Raw genomic sequence first — 19,077 nt, 5'->3', positions numbered from 1 at the left:
GCTTGATGTAACCGAAGAGATGGTGCGCCAGGGTTACACTGCAATAAAGATGTTCCAGATGGGGGATGAGTTCTTCCAGTCACTGAACATGACCAAGCTGCCACCGTAAGTGAAAAACTCACGAGAAGAAACCAAACAGCACTGATAGGATTTTTTCTTTTTCAGCACATTCTGGGAGAAGAGTATTTTGGAAAAACCGAATGATGGTCGTGAGCTGGTGTGTCATGCCAGTGCTTGGGATTTCTACAAGAAGGATGACGTACGCATTAAGCAGTGCACGCGCATTAATATGGAGGACTTCTTCACGGTACACCATGAGCTGGGACACATCCAGTATTATCTTCAGTATCAGCACCTGCCAAGCGTGTATCGCGAGGGAGCCAACCCTGGCTTCCATGAGGCAGTTGGTGATGTCCTTTCCTTGTCCGTTTCCACTCCGAAGCATTTGGAGAAGATTGGCTTGCTGAAGAACTTTGTGCTGGACGAGGAATCAAAACTAAACCAGTTCTATCAGGCGAGTCTGTCGAAGCTGGTGTTTTTGCCGTTCGCTTACACGCTGGACAAGTATCGGTGGGAAATATTCCGTGGTGATGTTAAGCCGGAACATTACAACTGCAAGTTCTGGGAGATGCGCTCGAAGTACTCCGGTGTGGAGCCACCAGTAGAGAGGAGTGAGAGTGATTTTGATGCCCCAGCTAAATACCACGTGTCGGCGGATGTTGAGTATCTGCGCTACTTTGTCTCGTACATTGTACAGTTCCAGTTCCATCGATCTGCTTGCGAAAAGGCGGGCCAGTACGTGAAGGGTGATCCGGAGAAGACGCTTAACAACTGCGATATCTACCAGAGTGCTGAGGCTGGTAATGCACTGAAAGCTATGTTGGCAATGGGATCATCGAAACCGTGGCCAGATGCAATGGAGGTGCTGACCGGGCAGCGTAAGATGAGTGCTGATGCGTTGATCGAATACTTCCAACCGCTGTACGATTGGTTGGTAAAGGAGAATAAGGCTCTTGGCGCATTTGTTGGATGGGAGGAAAAGTCAAGTGAGTATCAATGATCCGTTTTAGGCTGTATGATATTCCGTTCGCTAATGTGTTTGATTTTCTTTTCTATAGAATGTAAATCATCGTAAAACATTGGGAGTATTTTACCTACAATAACGCATCACTCGTTTATGATCTCCAGACCATTATAAGACATTGACACATATCGATGCCATGATATTGCTAATCTTCTGGAGTAGAACGTTATCGTTGAACTTCTTAATAAAGCAAGACACACATTAATTGTTGTTTACTTTTTTTTATTGAGCTAAAATGAGAAGAATCGTTTATGTTTCCCAAGCTACCAACTTATAACTCAAGTTCATCTTATCGCCGGGGAGTACTATCGATATCATTGATTGTTTATTGTCAACTGTTATCGGTGTAGCTTTCAGCTAAATCAGCTTGCATAACAAATTGAACACAAATAATTAAGTGCTCCTGCTTATCAGCTCACCTGTCCAGCGGTGGATGATAAGCAACGTAAATAAATACGTATGCAAATGGAGTAAGACGACACAGTATCACTTTTCGAACGATTGGTGATCCAAGATGAAGTACGTTTTGTTATTTTCGTTGGCCATTGGCCTCGTGTGTCACGTGAGTGCCAGCCGAATCCCTCGTCTGGTTTCGCAGTTCCAAGAGCAGGAAGTGTTGCAGTACTTGGAGGATATTGAGGCCGAAATTTTAGCCCGGCGTAACGCAGCCAGTGAGGCCAACTGGGCGTACGATTCGAACATTACGGACGACAACTTGGATGTTAAAAATGAAGTTGCAACTGAAAATGCCGCCTTCTTCAAGGTAAGAAGCGAAGCGTGATATTCAAAAGGTGCATTCTATAAGGAGAATATTTTTTCTCGGATACTTGTTTAGAAAATTTCGGAATACCTCGCCCAGTTCGATTACGAGAGCTTTGAGGATGAGAATTTGAAGCGTCGAGTGAAGAAACTGGTCGGTTTGGGCTATTCGGCGCTGCCGGAGCAAAAGTTCACCACGATGCTGGATGCAATTAACAACATGAAGGAAAATTATGCTAAAATTAAGGTGTGTGACTATCACGATCGTAGCAAATGTGATTTGGCATTGGAACCGGAGCTGACGGAAATCATGGCTAACAGCCGGGATTCGGAGGAACTAAAATATTACTGGCAGCAATGGTACGATGCTGCTGGGGCACCAACGAGAGAAGACTTCCAAACATACGTTGATCTCAATGGAGAAGCGGCCTTGCTGAACAGTTGAGTCAATATCATGCTATTTGTTTGCGTTAGTTTTGAGAGGTTTCATTATTTAATGAACAGACTATGAATCTGGAGCTGAATCTTGGCTGAGCGCTTACGAGGACGATACGTTCGAGCAACAAGTCGATGCGGTGATTGAGGAACTGAGACCATTCTATGAGCAGATCCATGGATACGTTCGGTACAAGCTGCGAGAGTACTATGGCGAAGATGTGGTGTCGGAGAAGGGACCGATTCCGATGCATTTGCTCGGTAATATGTGGGCTCAAGGATGGGGAAACATTGCCGATATCACTAGTCCATTTGGTGACCGTCAGTTGCTCGACGTAACAGAAGAGATGGTGCGCCAGGGATACAACCCTATCCAGATGTTCGAGATGGGCGATCTCTTTTTCCAGTCACTGAACATGACTAAACTGCCTCAGTAAGAATGAATCGGTTACACTACAGATTGAGAGCAGATGAAATTAAATTACATTTACTTTACAGAACTTTCTGGGAGAAAAGTATCCTCGAGAAACCGGACGATGGACGGGATCTAATTTGTCATGCCAGTGCATGGGATTTCTCGAAACCGGATGACGTGCGCATTAAGCAGTGTACCCGAGTGACGATGGAGCAGTTCTTCACGGTTCATCACGAGCTGGGCCATATTCAGTATTATTTGCAATATCAACACTTGCCCAGTGTCTACCGCTCGGGAGCTAATCCGGGCTTCCATGAAGCCGTTGGTGATGTTCTTTCCTTGTCCGTTTCCACTCCAAAACATCTCGAGAAGATTGGTCTGCTGAAGGACTTTGTGCTGGACGAGGAATCTAAGCTCAATCAATTCTACCGCTCTGCGTTGACAAAGCTAGCATTTTTGCCGTTCGCTTACACCATCGACAAGTACCGATGGGGCATCTTCCGTGGTGATATTAAGCCTGAGGAGTACAACTGCAAGTTCTGGGAAATGCGCTCGAAGTACTCCGGTGTAGAGCCTCCGGTAGTTCGTTCGGAAGCTGATTTCGATGCTCCTGCTAAGTACCACGTGTCAGCCGATGTTGAATATCTGCGCTATTTTGTGTCGTACATTATTCAGTTCCAGTTCCATCGATCTGCTTGTGAAAAGGCTGGAGAATATGTAAAGGGTGATCCGGTGAAGACACTGAACGATTGTGACATCTACGAGAGTGCTGAGGCGGGTAATGCTATTAAGGCAATGTTGGAGCTGGGGTCATCGAAACCGTGGCCAGAAGCAATGGAGGTTCTCACTGGAGTACGGCGTATGAGTGCTGATGCTTTGATTGAGTATTTCCAACCGCTGTACGATTGGTTGGTGGTAGAAAACGAACGTATTGGAGCATTTGTCGGATGGGAAGAAACTGACAGTAAGTTTAAACTTGAATTTTGCCCTGTCAATTACGCTAATATCTTTCTCTGACTCTCTACTTTCAGAGTGTGTGTCGAATTAAACGATAGAGTTGATGTTTTTTTCATGCAATAAATTTGAATTTAAATATAAGCACTTCTATTGGTTGGTGTTCTTTATTCCAGAAAACCTAGAATATAAAAGAATGTAAAGAGAAATAATCTGCAAAACGAAACCAAATACAAGTTAATACTTTTGATCCTATGATCTTTCTTCAGTCCGCCGAGAGAACATGATAACACTTCATTGGATCCAGTTTGACACAGATTATAAGACAACTGGTTTACTTTAAGCTATCGAGAACAGTTAGGAAACCGGAAATTAAGAAGGACATGGAATGAAAGATTCGCATACTACATTATACGGACGATTAACTTTCTGTCTGCAGTTTGTAAAAAGAAATTATAGATTGAGCTAATAGATAATGTATCTGTGGAGTTACCTTACGTGGTACAATGTTCGGTGTATAAAAATAAAAATTTCTTTCTCCTCTTTGACATTCTGTTCGGCTATCTTTTGATTACCACCTCGAGAGTATTTTTTTGCGAGATAATAAGCTGTCGTTCATTCATTTATGTATGAAATGAAATCTTTGGATGTCAATCACTCTTCTCCACCAATGCTCGATAACATGAGATTATATTTCGAAACCAACGTTTCATACGTTCCAACCATCTACAACAAGTCCATTGTCGTAAAGAACAACTTTGACCATCAACGAGATACGATAACATGGAGCCTATAAAAGCGGATGCAAAACGCTGCTCTTGGATCAGTGTCGATCTTCGTACTAAACAAGCCTCACCAAGATGAGGATCATTCCGGTGGTGTTGCTAGTTTTTGGTCTAGTGTGTGCTGTTTTCGGTGCTAAACTCCAGACGTCACGGTCTGCCAGCGAGAAGGAGCTCGAGGCTCGGCAATACGTAGAGCAGATCGATGAAGAAATTTTATCCCGTCGGAATGTCGGCACAGAAGCCGAATGGGCTTACGAGTCTAACATCAACGAGGACAATTTGTTGGTAAAAAATGACATTGCGGCAGCGAATGCTGTTTTTATGAAAGTAAGTGATACGCGTGACCATAATGAGAGAGTGTTGCGTAACTGATAACGATACGTTCGTTACCGTTTATAGGAAGTAGCGAATACACTGAAAAAGTACGACTACGAAAACTTCAGCGATGAGGATCTGAAACGTAAAATCCGAAAACTTACCAAGCTAGGATACTCCGTACTGCCGGAGGACACATTTGCCGAAATGCTGGATGCTATCAATCGAATGCAGGACAACTACGCTAAGGTAAAGGTGTGTGATTACCGCAATGGTAGCAAATGTGATTTGGCATTGGAACCGGAGCTGACGGAGATCATTGCTAACAGCCGTGACCCTGAGGAGCTGAAGTACTACTGGAAGCAGTGGTATGATGCTGCTGGTGCACCAACGAGAGAAGATTTCCAAAAATACGTTGACCTTAACGGAGAAGCGGCAAGGATGAACAGTTGAGTTAATACTGACCGTTATGTCATCATGTCATCCATGGTAGCAGGGAGCTAATCTGTTTGCGTTAAAATGAAATTGCAGATTATGCGTCTGGTGCGGAATATTGGTTGAGTGCGTACGAGGACGACACGTTCGAGGAACAGGTGGATGCCGTTATTGAGGAGCTGCGTCCACTTTACGAGCAGATTCATGCTAATGTGCGACATCAGCTGCGGAAGTATTACGGTAACGAAGTGGTATCGGAGAAGGGACCAATTCCGATGCATTTACTCGGCAACATGTGGGCACAGGATTGGGCTGGTGTGGCCGACATTACCAGTCCGTACCCTGACCGTCAGCTGCTGGATGTAACCGAAGAGATGGGCCGTCAAGGATACACGCCGATACAGATGTTCGAGATGGGCGATGAGTTCTTCCAATCGCTGAACATGACCAAGGTACCGGCGTAAGTATTGATCGCCGGATTGGATGTAGGTTGTTTCCTAAATTATTCACGAATTTTACAGTTCCTTCTGGGAGAAGAGTATCCTCGAGAAACCGGACGATGGTAGAGAATTGGTTTGTCATGCCAGTGCTTGGGAGTTCTCTAAAACTGATGACGTGCGCATTAAGCAATGTACCCGAGTGACGATGGATCAATTCTTTACGGCTCATCACGAGCTGGGCCATGTGCAGTACTTCTTGCAGTATCAGCATCTACCAAGCATGTATCGTGATGGAGCGAATCCTGGATTCCATGAGGCAGTCGGTGATGTTCTTTCCTTGTCGGTTTCCACTCCGAAGCATTTGGAGAAGATTGGCCTGCTGAAGGACTTTGTGCTGGACGAGGAATCTAAGCTCAACCAATTCTATGGATCTGCGTTGAACAAGTTGGTATTTCTACCCTTTGCCTACACGCTGGATAAATACCGTTGGGGCATATTCCGCGGGGAAATTAAGCCTGAAGAATACAACTGCAAATTCTGGGAAATGCGCTCGAAGTACTCCGGTGTAGAGCCTCCGGTAGTTCGTTCGGAAGATGATTTGGATGCACCAGCTAAATACCACGTGTCAGCCGATGTTGAGTATCTGCGATACTTCGTTTCGTTCATTATTCAGTTCCAGTTCCACCGGTCTGCTTGTGAAAAGGCTGGAGAATATGTAAAGGGTGATCCGGTGAAGACACTGAACGATTGTGACATCTACGAGAGTGCTGAGGCGGGTAATGCTCTCAAGGCAATGTTGGAGCTGGGATCATCGAAACCGTGGCCAGATGCAATGGAGGTTCTCACTGGAGTACGGCGTATGAGTGCTGATGCTCTGCTTGAGTATTTCCAACCGCTGTACGATTGGTTGGTGGTAGAAAACGAACGCATTGGAGCACATGTCGGATGGGAAGAAACTAAAAGTAAGTCATACAGCGGACACAGTTTCTGGGAATGTTGTGTTAATTATTGCTAAACTTTTTTTTATTTCAGAGTGTGTCTCATCGCAGAATAACTGATGTCTCAATGTTCAACATAAACCTTTCTTTAATCGTTTAGACGAACTTAGAAGAAGATTGTAGATCATCAAATGTAAACCAAGCCATCAAAAACTAACAAATACACGGTCTATGAACAAACGTCCAATGGCTTCTTTCAATCAGCTTTCCATGTTTCACAAACCCATGACTGTAACCGGGATACTTTTCCGTACGGATATACTCATAATAACCACCGTAGCTATTACGCTGGCAAATCAAACCCCCCGTTACACCTTTCGGAAGCAAGTAGTACGAGCTAACACCGTTGGGTACATCGCTGGTGTAGAGAAGGTTGTGTGCCCCGGTGAACAGGAACTGTTTGCTTTGAAGGTTCTGAAAAGTGACCAGCAGTTCTCCGTTCACCTGGCGCTGTGAAAGCCTCCAGGTGCTTGCAAAACCACTACTCTTCGATGCCACCGCATACTGGCTGTCGTTTTCGCCCTGATCGACGATGTCGCTCGGCACTAGAAATTCATGCGTTTTGTTGTTGACGATTGCGTAACAGCAGGAGTTGAGTAGGTTGCCCGCCGTTAGTCCATACGGTAGGAAAAGGAACAGAAGCCTTACGCGAGATGCTTTGTTCATGTTAGCTAAACTTTGACGTGACATTATCCAAGGGTTTCCATGTTGGTTTATATGCCTCTCGGAAGCCTCTGTTACATCGCTCTGTTTTAGTATCATACCTTAGGATGGCAACTATGTCCATTATTTGCGATGCAACTCACCTGCCTCGACAACAATGGTGCGCCAAAAAAAACAGCTCATCGAATGTGTGGAAATAAACGATCCTTTCATGCCATTTAATATTTACCTAACCTATAAATAGCGTGAATCATTGACAGCTTCAACTTTGCACGATCGGCATCTCGTTTCAACTTTGCATAAAACACATTTCGTAGATGTGTCAGGCCACCGGTAATGCTGTAAATTACGTTTGCAACCCTATTTCCCCTTGTGCCCGTGGCACGCGCGGTGGTCAGTGTGACTCGTTTCACGGTCATTCGGAAGAATGTTCCTGTGGTCACCGCCTGCACATACGAAACATGCCACCGGGGTCATAAAAATTGGTTGACAGTTTTTGTTGTGGCTCACGCGAGACCTCACCTGGGCGCATGATGCTTGCGGTTGCGGTCGTAACGATAGAAAGAATCTTATTGTTCCACCAGGCACCAGGCGGCAGGTTGTTTGCTATCACGTATCGCACACCGGCCGGGTTCCCAAAGGGTTTTCCCACGACGTGAGCCCCCGTACCGTACCCTCGAGCGTACATGACCTGTATCTACGGCCTGATAGGGTATAGTCTGGGGTTGCATTGTTGGGGCTGCTTGTATTGGGGCTGCCATTTTGCTCCCCCTTTTTTTTGGAGTCATGCGCGGAGCAGTTAGGTTTAATTTTCATTAACATGCGCTCTCCATATGTGAATGCTTCTATTCTTATCTCATCTATGGAGAATTGGAAGGGGACGAAGACTAAATGTTGGGTACACGCTGCTAGTAACCGACGGTGCGTAAGTGTGCGCCTTCCCGGGCCAGGGCGCACTCGACAACTGAGTCACCCGTGTGCTTCTGACGGTGCACAACTACTCACACATGGGCCGTAAGAATGACGGCTAGAAGTTGCCATCTCCCGTGTCGTATCAGTGTCTATCAGTGTGCTGAATGTACGGTTGGCAGAGTAATTGTTTTCCCTGCGCAAGTGAGAAAACACCAAATGACCGTGGAGGTAGGTAGTCGGCCAGTACCTAATGCCGTTTCACTTTGACACTTAATTTGAATACCATTAGAGGAACGTTGCTAAGCAGTAGGAAGAAAACCGAAGGTCCTCCCCGTCGAGGAAGGTAAAGGGTTTTGTGAGGAATGGAAAACAAAATTTCCCGCTGTAAACAGTATGCAGCACACACAATTGGTTTGATTGCTGCGGGACCTGCTGACTTCCGACTGGGGCCAGGTGTAGTTAGCTGAAGCCCGCACGGTTTGACGGGACCGATAGGATTGCGCACCGGGAGCTTTCAGTTTCGTTCGGTTGCTCGTCGCGGATGGACAATTTCGTAAGAATCCCTTTCGGTGACGGAAGTTTAGGTGTCGTTGGTGAACAGATGAGGTGACAAACCAGTATCGATCAACCTGATAAGGTGTGCAATTGGTTCTATATGGTGTTCTTATGCTTACTTTAGTATAATAGTATTGTGGAAATTCTGATATAAAAAAAAATCCAAGAATAATTCTGAAGTGATTCTATTGAAAAAATTTAGTACTTAATTAAAATCCTCATTTCCTTAGGTATTTTTGAAATATCTCAAAAATTGGAGAAAAAATTCGAAAAGGTAAAGTTTCTAACAGTTAAATAAATAGAAAAAGCCTAAGCAAAATACTGCAGCAAGTATTGTGGATATGCGAAGTTTAACGAAAGTGACAAACTAAAACAAATGTACAATAAAATATTTATTTGCATTTGCTTACGGAATACGACCTATACATTGTTTGGGATGTGTGTTCACAGTGTTACAGTTCATGCGAGCAGTGGAATACATTTAAACTAAGTGAAAGTGAATACGTAACAATACCCTAAAGCCTAAACAAATACCCACATACGATTAGCATAATCCGTCGAAAAAATAAAACTTTTGTCAAAATTACTCCAGCACATGTACGATAACAACGTTGCGCAATGCTAGAGCTGCTGATAAAGTGCACCATCGGTGCAGTGTTCGTGCTACAATCGATTCATTGTGAGGCAGATCCACAGCTTAATCTGCCACCTTTGGCACCGCCGGGCCTTGAAGGGCGTCGTCCAGTGACGTTTCCGAACGGGGATGGATCTCCAACGCGTGTCCCCCTGGGTGTCAATGGTGTGGTGAGTGGCGATGGAAGTAGTGTGTACGATCGTAGTAGAAGCGAACGGTTCGGTCCACCTTACGATGGTGACGATGAGGAGGAGGACGAACGACCGAACTATCCGGCCCAACAGCAAGGTCGTGCGAATAGTGACTACGATAGAAGAACCGGACCAGATTCGGTAAGTGATCGGATATTGAAAAGAAAAACGTGCTAATAAACGATGACTGATGATGATCATGGAGTGTTTGTTTCTTTTACTGATCTTTTGCCGTTAGCCCTATTCCTATAATGATCGCAACAGGTACGGCGGTGGACGTGACTTTGACCCATCGCGTAATTTCAACCGAGAAAGGTATCCGGGCGATCGGAGCCCTAATCCAGCCGTGTCCGATGTAGACAATCCATTGCTGTATCGGGATGGTGGTGATCGCAATCGGAACAGCTACGTGTCGGATGTAGAAAATCCACTACTCTATCGCGATCGTACACCGTACAATCCGAACCGTGATGATGAAAACGATCGTAATCGGTACAATCCCAACGCACGCCCATACAATCCCAACGATCCTGGTTTCGGAGGACGCACTTCCGACCCCAACAACCGTGAACCAGGTTTTCGCCAGGATCCCAACTATCGCGATCAAGGCTTTCGGGATCCAAATCAACGTTTCCCGAACGATGATCCAGCCTATCGCGATCGTAACCGGTTTTCAGACGATCCTAACTATCGTGACCCTTATCGCAGCCCGGAAGAGGAACGGTTCCGCATCGAGAACGAGCGTCGGTTTCGGGCGGAAACGGAAAAGTTGCGCTCGTTCCTTTCCGAGATCGATCGGAAAAGCTCGCTCGAGTGTTCGCTGAATGTGGCGGCACAGTGGAACTTTGAGACAAACATCAACGATGCAACGCAGGTCGAAGCGGTAAGCCATAATAGCTTGGTGCTAAGAGAAAAAAGTTCTAAGGTCACACATAACCCAACGAACGGTACCTTTTAAATGGTTGCGCCTACATGTTTCACGGAAAGATAGCTGTTTATGAGTTGGTAATGATCGTGCTGCAAAAAAAAAACAAATACAGTTCCATTCGCTACGGTGGAAAATGCGAAATTAGCTAGTGGGAAAATAGTGCCGCACGGGATTTGACATTGACATAGAGCACAGATTAGTGACATCTAGGGAGGTAGTTCACCGAACCAACAAGTGGTGAACTGGCTTGCGGTTAATTTATGCATTAACCAGAAAGGCTGAGAAATTTTGAGATGCAGAAGTTAGCATTGTTTTTTTCCCTAGTGTGCATTGAGGGTTTGGACAGTGTTGGAATGTACTCCGACAAAAGCAACGCAAGAAGTTGAGCTTGAACGGCAATGTAAATTCGTTTGTCCGGAGTCACCTTTAGCAAAAATAGGAATTTTTGCATTCATTAGTAGGAAGGAAAGATAAATGTTTGTTTTTAAAACCATTCTGCAGCTTTATTTTTTATGAGGCTTCGTGAAAGATATATCAGTCAATTACAGAAACAGAATCATAATTAAAAAACGCAGCAAAAAGCTTGTCGAAAAATTAATTTTAATGGAAAAAAAACAAAATCACAGGAAGCATTCAAGTTTGCATTGATTTAATTATAATTAATTTGGTTTGTGGTTTCTTTATGATCATTCTGTTCGTAGCTTGCCGCTCAACAAAGGTACAACGATTTCCAGCGCTTGTTGTGGGATCAAATGCGTCGCATTGACCAGACGAAAATATTCGACGACAAACTTTATCGCCAGGTGCGGCTCATGTCAATAATCGGCCCAAGTGCACTGCCACCAGATCAACTCGACAGGGTAAGAAGCTACTTAATTTGTCCATCTATTTTCGCGTGCTAACAATCTATTCCCACAAACACACACAGTACAATAGAATCGTAAATGATATGTTGGCCATCTTTAACGGTGCCGCCATCTGTGCGTACGAGCAACCGTTCGAGTGCGGTTTACGGCTGCAACCCCACCTGAAAGATGTAAGTGAAACAAAGCGTTTTGATCGGATGGTTTTTGGTGAGAATTGGAATGTTTACCATTCTGTTTTTTTTTACCGCCTCACGTAGATAATGGCGAAGAGTCGAGATTGGAACGAGCTGCAGTATACTTGGCTCGAGTGGCGTCGTAAATCTGGTCGAAATATGCGAGATCTGTTCGAACAGTTGGTTGATCTTACAAACGATGCAGGGCGTGTTAATAGTACGTATCACGCTTAAATTTAGCCTTCAATAAGAATACTTTACAATGTAGATCATGTGTTGGTTTTGGTTTGATTCGCAGACTTTACGGACGCTGCTGCCTATTGGACATTTCCGTACGAGTCGCGCAATTTCCGCGAAGAAATGGAACAAGTGTGGCGTGAAATACTGCCCCTCTACGAGATGATTCATGCGTACGTGCGTCGCAAGTTGCGCGAATTCTATGGTCCGGATAAGATCAACAAAAATGCACCCCTTCCGGATCACATACTCGGTGACATGTACGGGCAGAGCTGGCAGAACATACTGGACATCGTCATCCCGTACCCGGGCCGTAGCTTCCTGGAGGTTACGCCGGAAATGCAGAAGCAGGGATATAATCCACTGGTAATGTTCCAGATTGCGGAAGAATTTTTCGTCTCCATGAACATGTCTGCCATGCCGCCCGACTTCTGGGCCTCGTCAATACTAACGCAACCACCAAATAGACCGATCCTCTGTCAACCATCTTCCTGGGACTTCTGTACCGGGAAGGATTATCGCGTCAAGATGTGTACGCAAGTTACGCACAAGGATTTCATTACCGTGCATCACGAGCTGGCGCACATACAGTACTTCCTGAACTATCGCAACAATCCGAAAGTGTTCCGAGATGGAGCAAATCCGGGTATGGGGAACGGAGTACATATATGCACTCTTCCTTCCAACGACGTCAGTCAGTTCAATTAACTTTCTTTTAACATTTCCGTTCCACCTGTTTGTGCAGGTTTCCATGAAGCGATCGGTGATGCAATCTCGCTTTCCGTCGCTTCGCCCAAGCATCTGCAAAATCTGGGCCTGGTCCAGAAGTCCGTCGATGATACGGCGCACGACATTAATTTCCTGTTTTCACTGGCGATGGAAAAGGTAGTTTTTCTACCATTTGCCCTCGCCCTTGAAGCCTGGCGGTATGACGTCTTCAGCAAGCGCGTCCGTAAGGAGCAGTACAACTGCCACTGGTGGTTGTTAAGGTAAGGTATGGGTGGAATTAGTTGGTATGTCGGCTATTTGTAGATTGGAAAACCAGCACCATTGCAGGAAATTGTGGTGGAAGTGGCGACCTTTTTTTTCCGGTAGCAAAGTCATGGCTATAGTTGCTCTCTATTTTCTTCTCCAATCATCTCCATGTGCAGGGAGGAGTATGGCGGTGTTAAACCACCGGTGCTTCGGTCCGAACTTGACTTTGACCCTGGTGCAAAGTACCACGTGGCAGCGAACATCCCTTACATCAAGTGAGTACATGCATGTTTTTGTGACTTTAATTTGATTTTATATTAAATGCTTGTGGTTTATGTTACCTTTTCGTATATAGCAATTTAAAAAATACTTGAGAACGAACTTGACGGTTAGTTTCATGTATTGATGACGAAGATTTAAAAATAGATCGCGTGTTGTCTGTATTTCTTCTCCACTTTATTGAATTGTGTTGGGAATTGGTGTGTGCTCTTGAGTTCCGTTAAGTTGAATTTCTCAAGGTCCTCCTGAGCATTGTCATTCAGTCATCTTTAACTCTTTAATATCTTGAAGGTCATTTAAAGGTCGTTTCGATAGACGTTTAGAACTCTCACTCAGGTTGTTTCAAATTTTATGTTCCCAGACAGAAAGCCTGAGATAAGCCCTTGGCTGTAAAAATTAGCGTGAAAATTCTTCGATACATTACAAACCAAACGAACGCCCGTATACATACACAACGCACGAAAGGAAAATTGTTTTGTAATGGCAGACACTAGCTTAATCCGCAGTGAAACTCGATCTCATTTCGAAACGATTCAACATCGTCATCGAAGCAGCACAAACGAACCGCTTGTCAAAAAAGATCATTTTGCCTCCGATTGGCAGGCATATGAGACGATCATGAAATGCTCCGCCGTTTAGCGACTGGCAGGCGGCTCTTTGCGAAAGCTTTTCCACGCAAAGGGGGGGGGGGGGGGGCAGCCACCGAAAGGATTTCCCATTACTGTCTGGCTAAACGGGTTATTACCGTGTACGATGCGCATCGGTTCGCTCGTGTCTGGAACGTCTGGTTGCGAACTTGGTTGCAACAGTCCGGACCGTTGCGTTGCATATGCACTTTCTCATCATACAAGGCGTTACAAAACCCCGATCGCTACCGGGCATCTCGAATTCGCGCAACCACCGCCAACTGACACATTGCTCATTATCTTGCGCAAAAGGCTTACCGGTGTTAAGGTGATCGAGGGCTGATCGGTGTGCGTGTGTGGATGGTTGGCCAAAAATTTCAACATTTCGCCCAGGCTGACCGGTGCGCGGTAAATCGTAATCCTAGCTGGGAGGGTTAAAATTGATAGGAAGTTGCCTGGCCTGGTGCGCCGGTTTCGATTACTTCACCGTCTGGTCTGAAGTGGCTGCAATTTTGGATTTGTTTTTAGGCTGATGAAGCCGTTCCGGATTAAAAATGAAGCATCGAACAGAGATAAGTGTAGAAAAGAAAACCACACCGAGGTGTGGTGTAATCATAATGCGCATAATTTCGTGTCGGTTTCGTTACTCTTGGATGCTTCTTCGCGAACGGTACGGACAAGCGACCTTGCGCAATCAGATGCGGGTGCTCTCGAAGGCATACATTCGCTTTTATTTATTTTGTTTTTTAAAGCTAATATGCTGCGCCACTGTTTTCCTTTTGTGCATACGGAAGCTGGCCAAGGCATGAGCAACCGCGTGTTTTATTATTTCTAGTATGTTCGGATCCCAATGACATCACGGTTTTGAGGGTAACGCTTGAAAGAGTGCTGCACGTGTGGGGATGGTTTTTTTTTACAATCACATTTTTTTTATTTCATTTTTTCCTTTCTTTTTTACATCGTAAACAGAGCAAAGAAAAACATTTAAAAAAACAAAAAATAAACAACAATCAATGCATATGAGAACGAGCGCAAAGCTAAGAAAAACCATGTTCAGTTACAATTGAGCTGGCCTCTGGGAGGGTTTTTTTTTGGAATGCGTTTTTCTATAACTTTTACTGCTTTTCCGTCGCAGCTGTCTGCTGTAGCTAAAGCGGCGTTTTGGTATGATTTTCTTTTTCAACTTGGCTTCTTATAACCGGGAGCGAGAATAAAAACAAAAAAATCTTGAAATGTTCGGCACTTCGATATTTACAGCACTTCTTCTGCCACCCCTGTGCGGGAGAAAACAACAAAACGTTGGTGGTGGCACCCAGAAAAGGGAATTTGGGAAGAGGAGGATTGGGACAGGAACTATTAGCGCACCGGGCGCACAACTTTCCTCATCCCAAGACACACACCCCCTCCCCATTTATCACTCGTTGTTTTCCCTTCCGTTTTGCGCACTAATACCTACATTTGCATTTTGGTAGTATTCTTTTGCTTAGCCGGATTTCTGCTGTTGTTTTTTTTCTGGGGGGCTTTTGACTGCGCGGCATTTTTAAAAATCTATATAACAAGAAAACAATGATGTTTTTTTTTCTTCCTCCTCCTCGAACCTCACACACGCGCCAAGAACGCATGAAGATGGACGAGATGAAGTTGTGTGCATCTATGCAATGAGAAGTTGCTGATATTATATTGCTGCTTGTTTTCCGCTTCCGCAACATTCGTCTAGTGTAAGAGAGAGAGATTCGCTTACCTGGAAGTAGCCAGGAAATTTGGGACGAGACATGGGGCTTTCTCTGTCCAAATGATGGGAACCCACCCACCGGAAACCGGCCACCCTATGTTTGCGGTCCCAACCGCAGCAGATGGTAGGAACGTGATTTTTGGGACACACTGGCTTGGGCGGTCGCTTTCCGGCGGTGGGTTTCCTAGGGGTGTAGGCCATTTTGGGACCAGACTAAAGCCCTGTGCCTGTTTCTCTCGCTTCGTAGGATAGAACGCTCCGATAGGCTGGAGGCTGCCGAAGGTTGACGTGGCTAAAAGCGTGGCAAACGGGTGAGTACTCTGGTGGGTCAACCGGACGACAGCGACCGGTGTGACGCTCGTTTCCCGCCAAATCGAGGTGACAAGCTGACCCCGATTGCGCTGAAACGCTCCAGAGAATTGAGCTTTCCTGCTTTCGCCATGCCTCGCCCAGACACGTTCATCCGGTGTTTTTGTTCGTAGATGGTCGGTTTGATCAGTTTTTCGACATTACTTTACAGAGCGTTGGCTTGCTTTTTCTTCGTTCTTATGTTTTTTTTTACCGAGCGAGTACTGGAATGAATCTTGAGCTAGTTGTCAGTTGTATCGATCTTACGGCAGATGACGGCAGATGAACGTGGGTGTTTGTGGATGGTGGAGCGCTGTTTGGGTATGCTAGCAACTAAGATCACAAGTTTTGCGATATAAATAATGAAATGATGGGAGCTCTTCTTGGCTTAGTGATGAGAACCGAAGTCGTGATGTTCGCTCAGACCCTCGGAGTGGACCTCCTCGTGGTGGTGTTCCTCCTCGTGATGGTGCACCGGGACATGGACCGGAACCTTGACCGGGTACGGCACTGGTTTCTCGACCTCATAAGGGACGTGCTTCTCAATTTCCACTGGGACTGGACGCTCGACCGGGACCTTCACGGGGTATGGGACGTGCTTCTCGACCGGGTACGGGATGTGCTTCTCAACCGGGTAGGGCTGTGGGACTGGGACCTTCACCGGGACTGGCACTGGCTTCTCGACATGCACCGGCACTGGACGATCGTACGGGACATGCACTGGGTATGGGACCTTCTTGATGACCTCGTACGGCACTGGCTTCTCCACTGGGACTGGCACTGGCTTCTCGACATGGACCGGCACTGGACGATCGACTGGAACATGGACTGGGTAGTGGACGACCTTCTCAACCGGGTATGGCTTCTCAACATGGACCGGAACCTTAACCGGGACATGGATCTTCTTCTCCACTGGGTAAGGAGCCGGAACATGGACCTTCACCGGGACTGGGACCTTCTTCTCGACTGGGTAAGGAGCGGGCACGTACACCTTCACCGGGACGGGACGATCGTACGGCACATGGACTGGGTATGGGACCTTCTTCTCCACTGGGTACGGAGCCGGGACGTGCACTGGCACCTTGACGATCTCCTTGACTGGGTAGTGGACGGTCTTGTAGACTGGGTAGGGCTTTGGCACTCCAACCTTCACCGGGACGGGTACGTGCTTCTCCACTGGCACTGGGATGTGCTTCTCCACTGGGTACGGGACGGGGACCTTCTTGACGACGGTCAGCGTCTTTTCCTCGTGTGTCTCGAAGTGTGGCACCTCATGATGTTCCTCGTATCCACCGAAGCTACCGGTCCAGCCGTGCAGTCCACGCTTGTCCTGTTTCTTGTCATCGAGCGCCTGAGTTTCGGCTGCCTTGCTGTCATCTACTTTGGCCTCCGCCACTGGTTTCTTTTCATCTTCGGCCGATGCGAAAAGCACCAGGGCAAGTAGGCAGACAACGCCCTGTAGCAAAACGGGGTTAGAAAGAGAAAGAATGGGAAATTGAAGATGGTTGTTTCACGGGACATGTGAATGATTTCTGGAATGCGTGTTTCCCGAACGATCCGAACGTTGCTACTAATGATCACCCCAAGACATTCGATGCCTTAAGACCTGGGGCCAGATCTGAGGCTATACATTGTATTAAATTTAGCTCCACGAATGGATTCATTCGTCTTCCAAAGCTCCCGGAAGCTCAACGACCTTGTCGGGATGGGTAATGTTTACAACGATCGTACCGTAATTACATTCACCCAAGGGGAATTGTATTGTGCGTACTCAAAGAAGATGAACACAAGTACCAAACGGAGCAGAAAAAAAGGTACAGCAAGAGAGCGAGAATAACCAGTTAATTAAATGGAAAGGAATGTTTCCGTTCCAAATGAAACGAAAGTTGATTTGGTTTGCAAACCGAACGAAGCGCGGAAGCGTGAAAGGGAAACGGGCGCCAATTTTGGAGCTCTCGTGCATTTCGTTTCGAAAGTTTTGGAAGCAAAAACACACTGCAAACAGCCCGGCAAGCCCGGTGAGGTAGAAGAAGATCAGTTGCTTTGGTTTTAGTTGGAGATTTAATCTTGTACTTTAAAAGCTACTCGGGCGTGTCAAATGATTTCCATCGTTTTTTTGGGGGAAAATTAACCAAGAGCTAAGGAACGATCATCGCTCGAGCAGAACGAGCAGTTGGAGATTCGCACTTCCAAGTCGGGATATTCATGGGCACTCTTGTAACTTCACTGTGACTTGAAACACTTGGATCACCATGTAATGTCACGATAATACTCATGCTTATATTCGTTCTTATTCTTTGGATCACAATCATTGCACAATGGCAACCTATCACAAGTCCTTGCCGTCACACTCAGTGAACTGTATGGATTCACGAAACTGCACCTCCAAAACAACAAACACCAAACCGATTGTTTGCTTACCAACAATTTCATATTTAATCCGAGCGAAATGTGTTCTGTAAAACAAGCAAGTAGACAACTGATGGTGAGTTTGGCGCTGCCGATGGTTTTTATACAGACAGGTTTCTCCTCCGGCATCACTCCAATCCCGGACGCATCACCATCACCCGCCCCCGTCTCGTTTCTCCCGGTTTCGGTACGCTTTGGTGCCGATCGTTCGGATCGAGCCTTCGCCGCGGCGGGTGGAGGGAGGACCCGGCCAGCGTTACGCTTCCCGAGCCAGGCCGCGGGGGTGAAGGGGAGGGGAGGAAAAACGGGGAGGGGTGGATTATACACTTCGATCCGGACGCCGATAGAAAGAGAGTGAATAGCGCCATTTTCACGCCACCCTCGTGTCGTCCTCTCGCTCACGCTCTCTTTCACTCGTCCCCATACGAGTTGGCCCCCTTTCCGTAGCGGCCATTTCCAGCCCATTACCCATGGCCATTTTCTTTGCCCGCCTTACCGTTCAGCAGCAGTAAGCGCACCCCAAAAGCGCACCGGCACCTGGTGACGACTTCTTTTCCTCGGGCAAATCGTTGGCTGTGTGAGTGAGTGATTTTTTTTTCGATGTTGTTTCTTTTCGTTTGGCCATCTCGTTCGCTTCGGTTTCGCTTTTCCTTCTACCCGTGAAGCCTCTAGGTTGGTGAGCTATGGTGGGCTGAGAGCAACACTGAAACGAAGGGACAGGACAGGTTGTACTTTTCAGTTTGGGGCAGTGTGCTGATTCTACGGCAGCAATACTAACGCACCACGTTGGAAGGTAGGTTCCACTAGAGAATCACCCCCGTTCACCTCCCCCGTGTGATCGGTCATGGGGTGTAAAATTTGATGATCTCAACCACCCGGGTCGGTCTATTCGGTATTGATGGGGGAAGGTGCATGGAACAAAGTGTCGA

General features: G+C 46.3%; 2 protein-coding genes across 2 annotated transcripts; one reads left to right on the top strand and one right to left on the bottom strand.

Moving 5' to 3' along the window:
- The first annotated feature begins 1,380 nt into the window (after positions 1–1,380).
- LOC125761370 (uncharacterized) lies at positions 1,381–13,033 on the top strand. The gene is given in 16 exon segments (XM_049422429.1): positions 1,381–1,847; positions 1,920–2,283; positions 2,348–2,711; positions 2,777–3,217; positions 4,513–4,759; positions 4,832–5,195; positions 5,279–5,642; positions 5,704–6,584; positions 9,343–9,716; positions 9,814–10,458; positions 11,205–11,363; positions 11,432–11,539; positions 11,627–11,759; positions 11,841–12,425; positions 12,525–12,768; positions 12,931–13,033. Coding segments are annotated over 16 exon segments (5,625 nt in total). The 5' UTR covers positions 1,381–1,598.
- A 2,901-nt stretch (positions 13,034–15,934) lies between these two features.
- LOC125761364 (skin secretory protein xP2) lies at positions 15,935–18,217 on the bottom strand. Its single transcript, XM_049422422.1, has 2 exons — positions 18,161–18,217; positions 15,935–17,195 (listed from the first exon to the last, which is right to left on the bottom strand). Exons 1-2 carry the CDS (start codon positions 18,170–18,172, stop codon positions 16,128–16,130), a joined length of 1,080 nt encoding a protein of 359 aa, XP_049278379.1. The 5' UTR covers positions 18,173–18,217; the 3' UTR covers positions 15,935–16,127.
- Between the last annotated feature and the right edge of the window lie 860 nt (positions 18,218–19,077).

Source organism: Anopheles funestus, chromosome 2RL, assembly GCF_943734845.2.
Source record: "Anopheles funestus chromosome 2RL, idAnoFuneDA-416_04, whole genome shotgun sequence".
NCBI lineage: Eukaryota > Metazoa > Arthropoda > Insecta > Diptera > Culicidae > Anopheles > Anopheles funestus.
The sequence above is the reverse complement of the archived record's forward strand: the minus strand, read 5'-3'. Positions and strand labels throughout refer to the sequence as shown.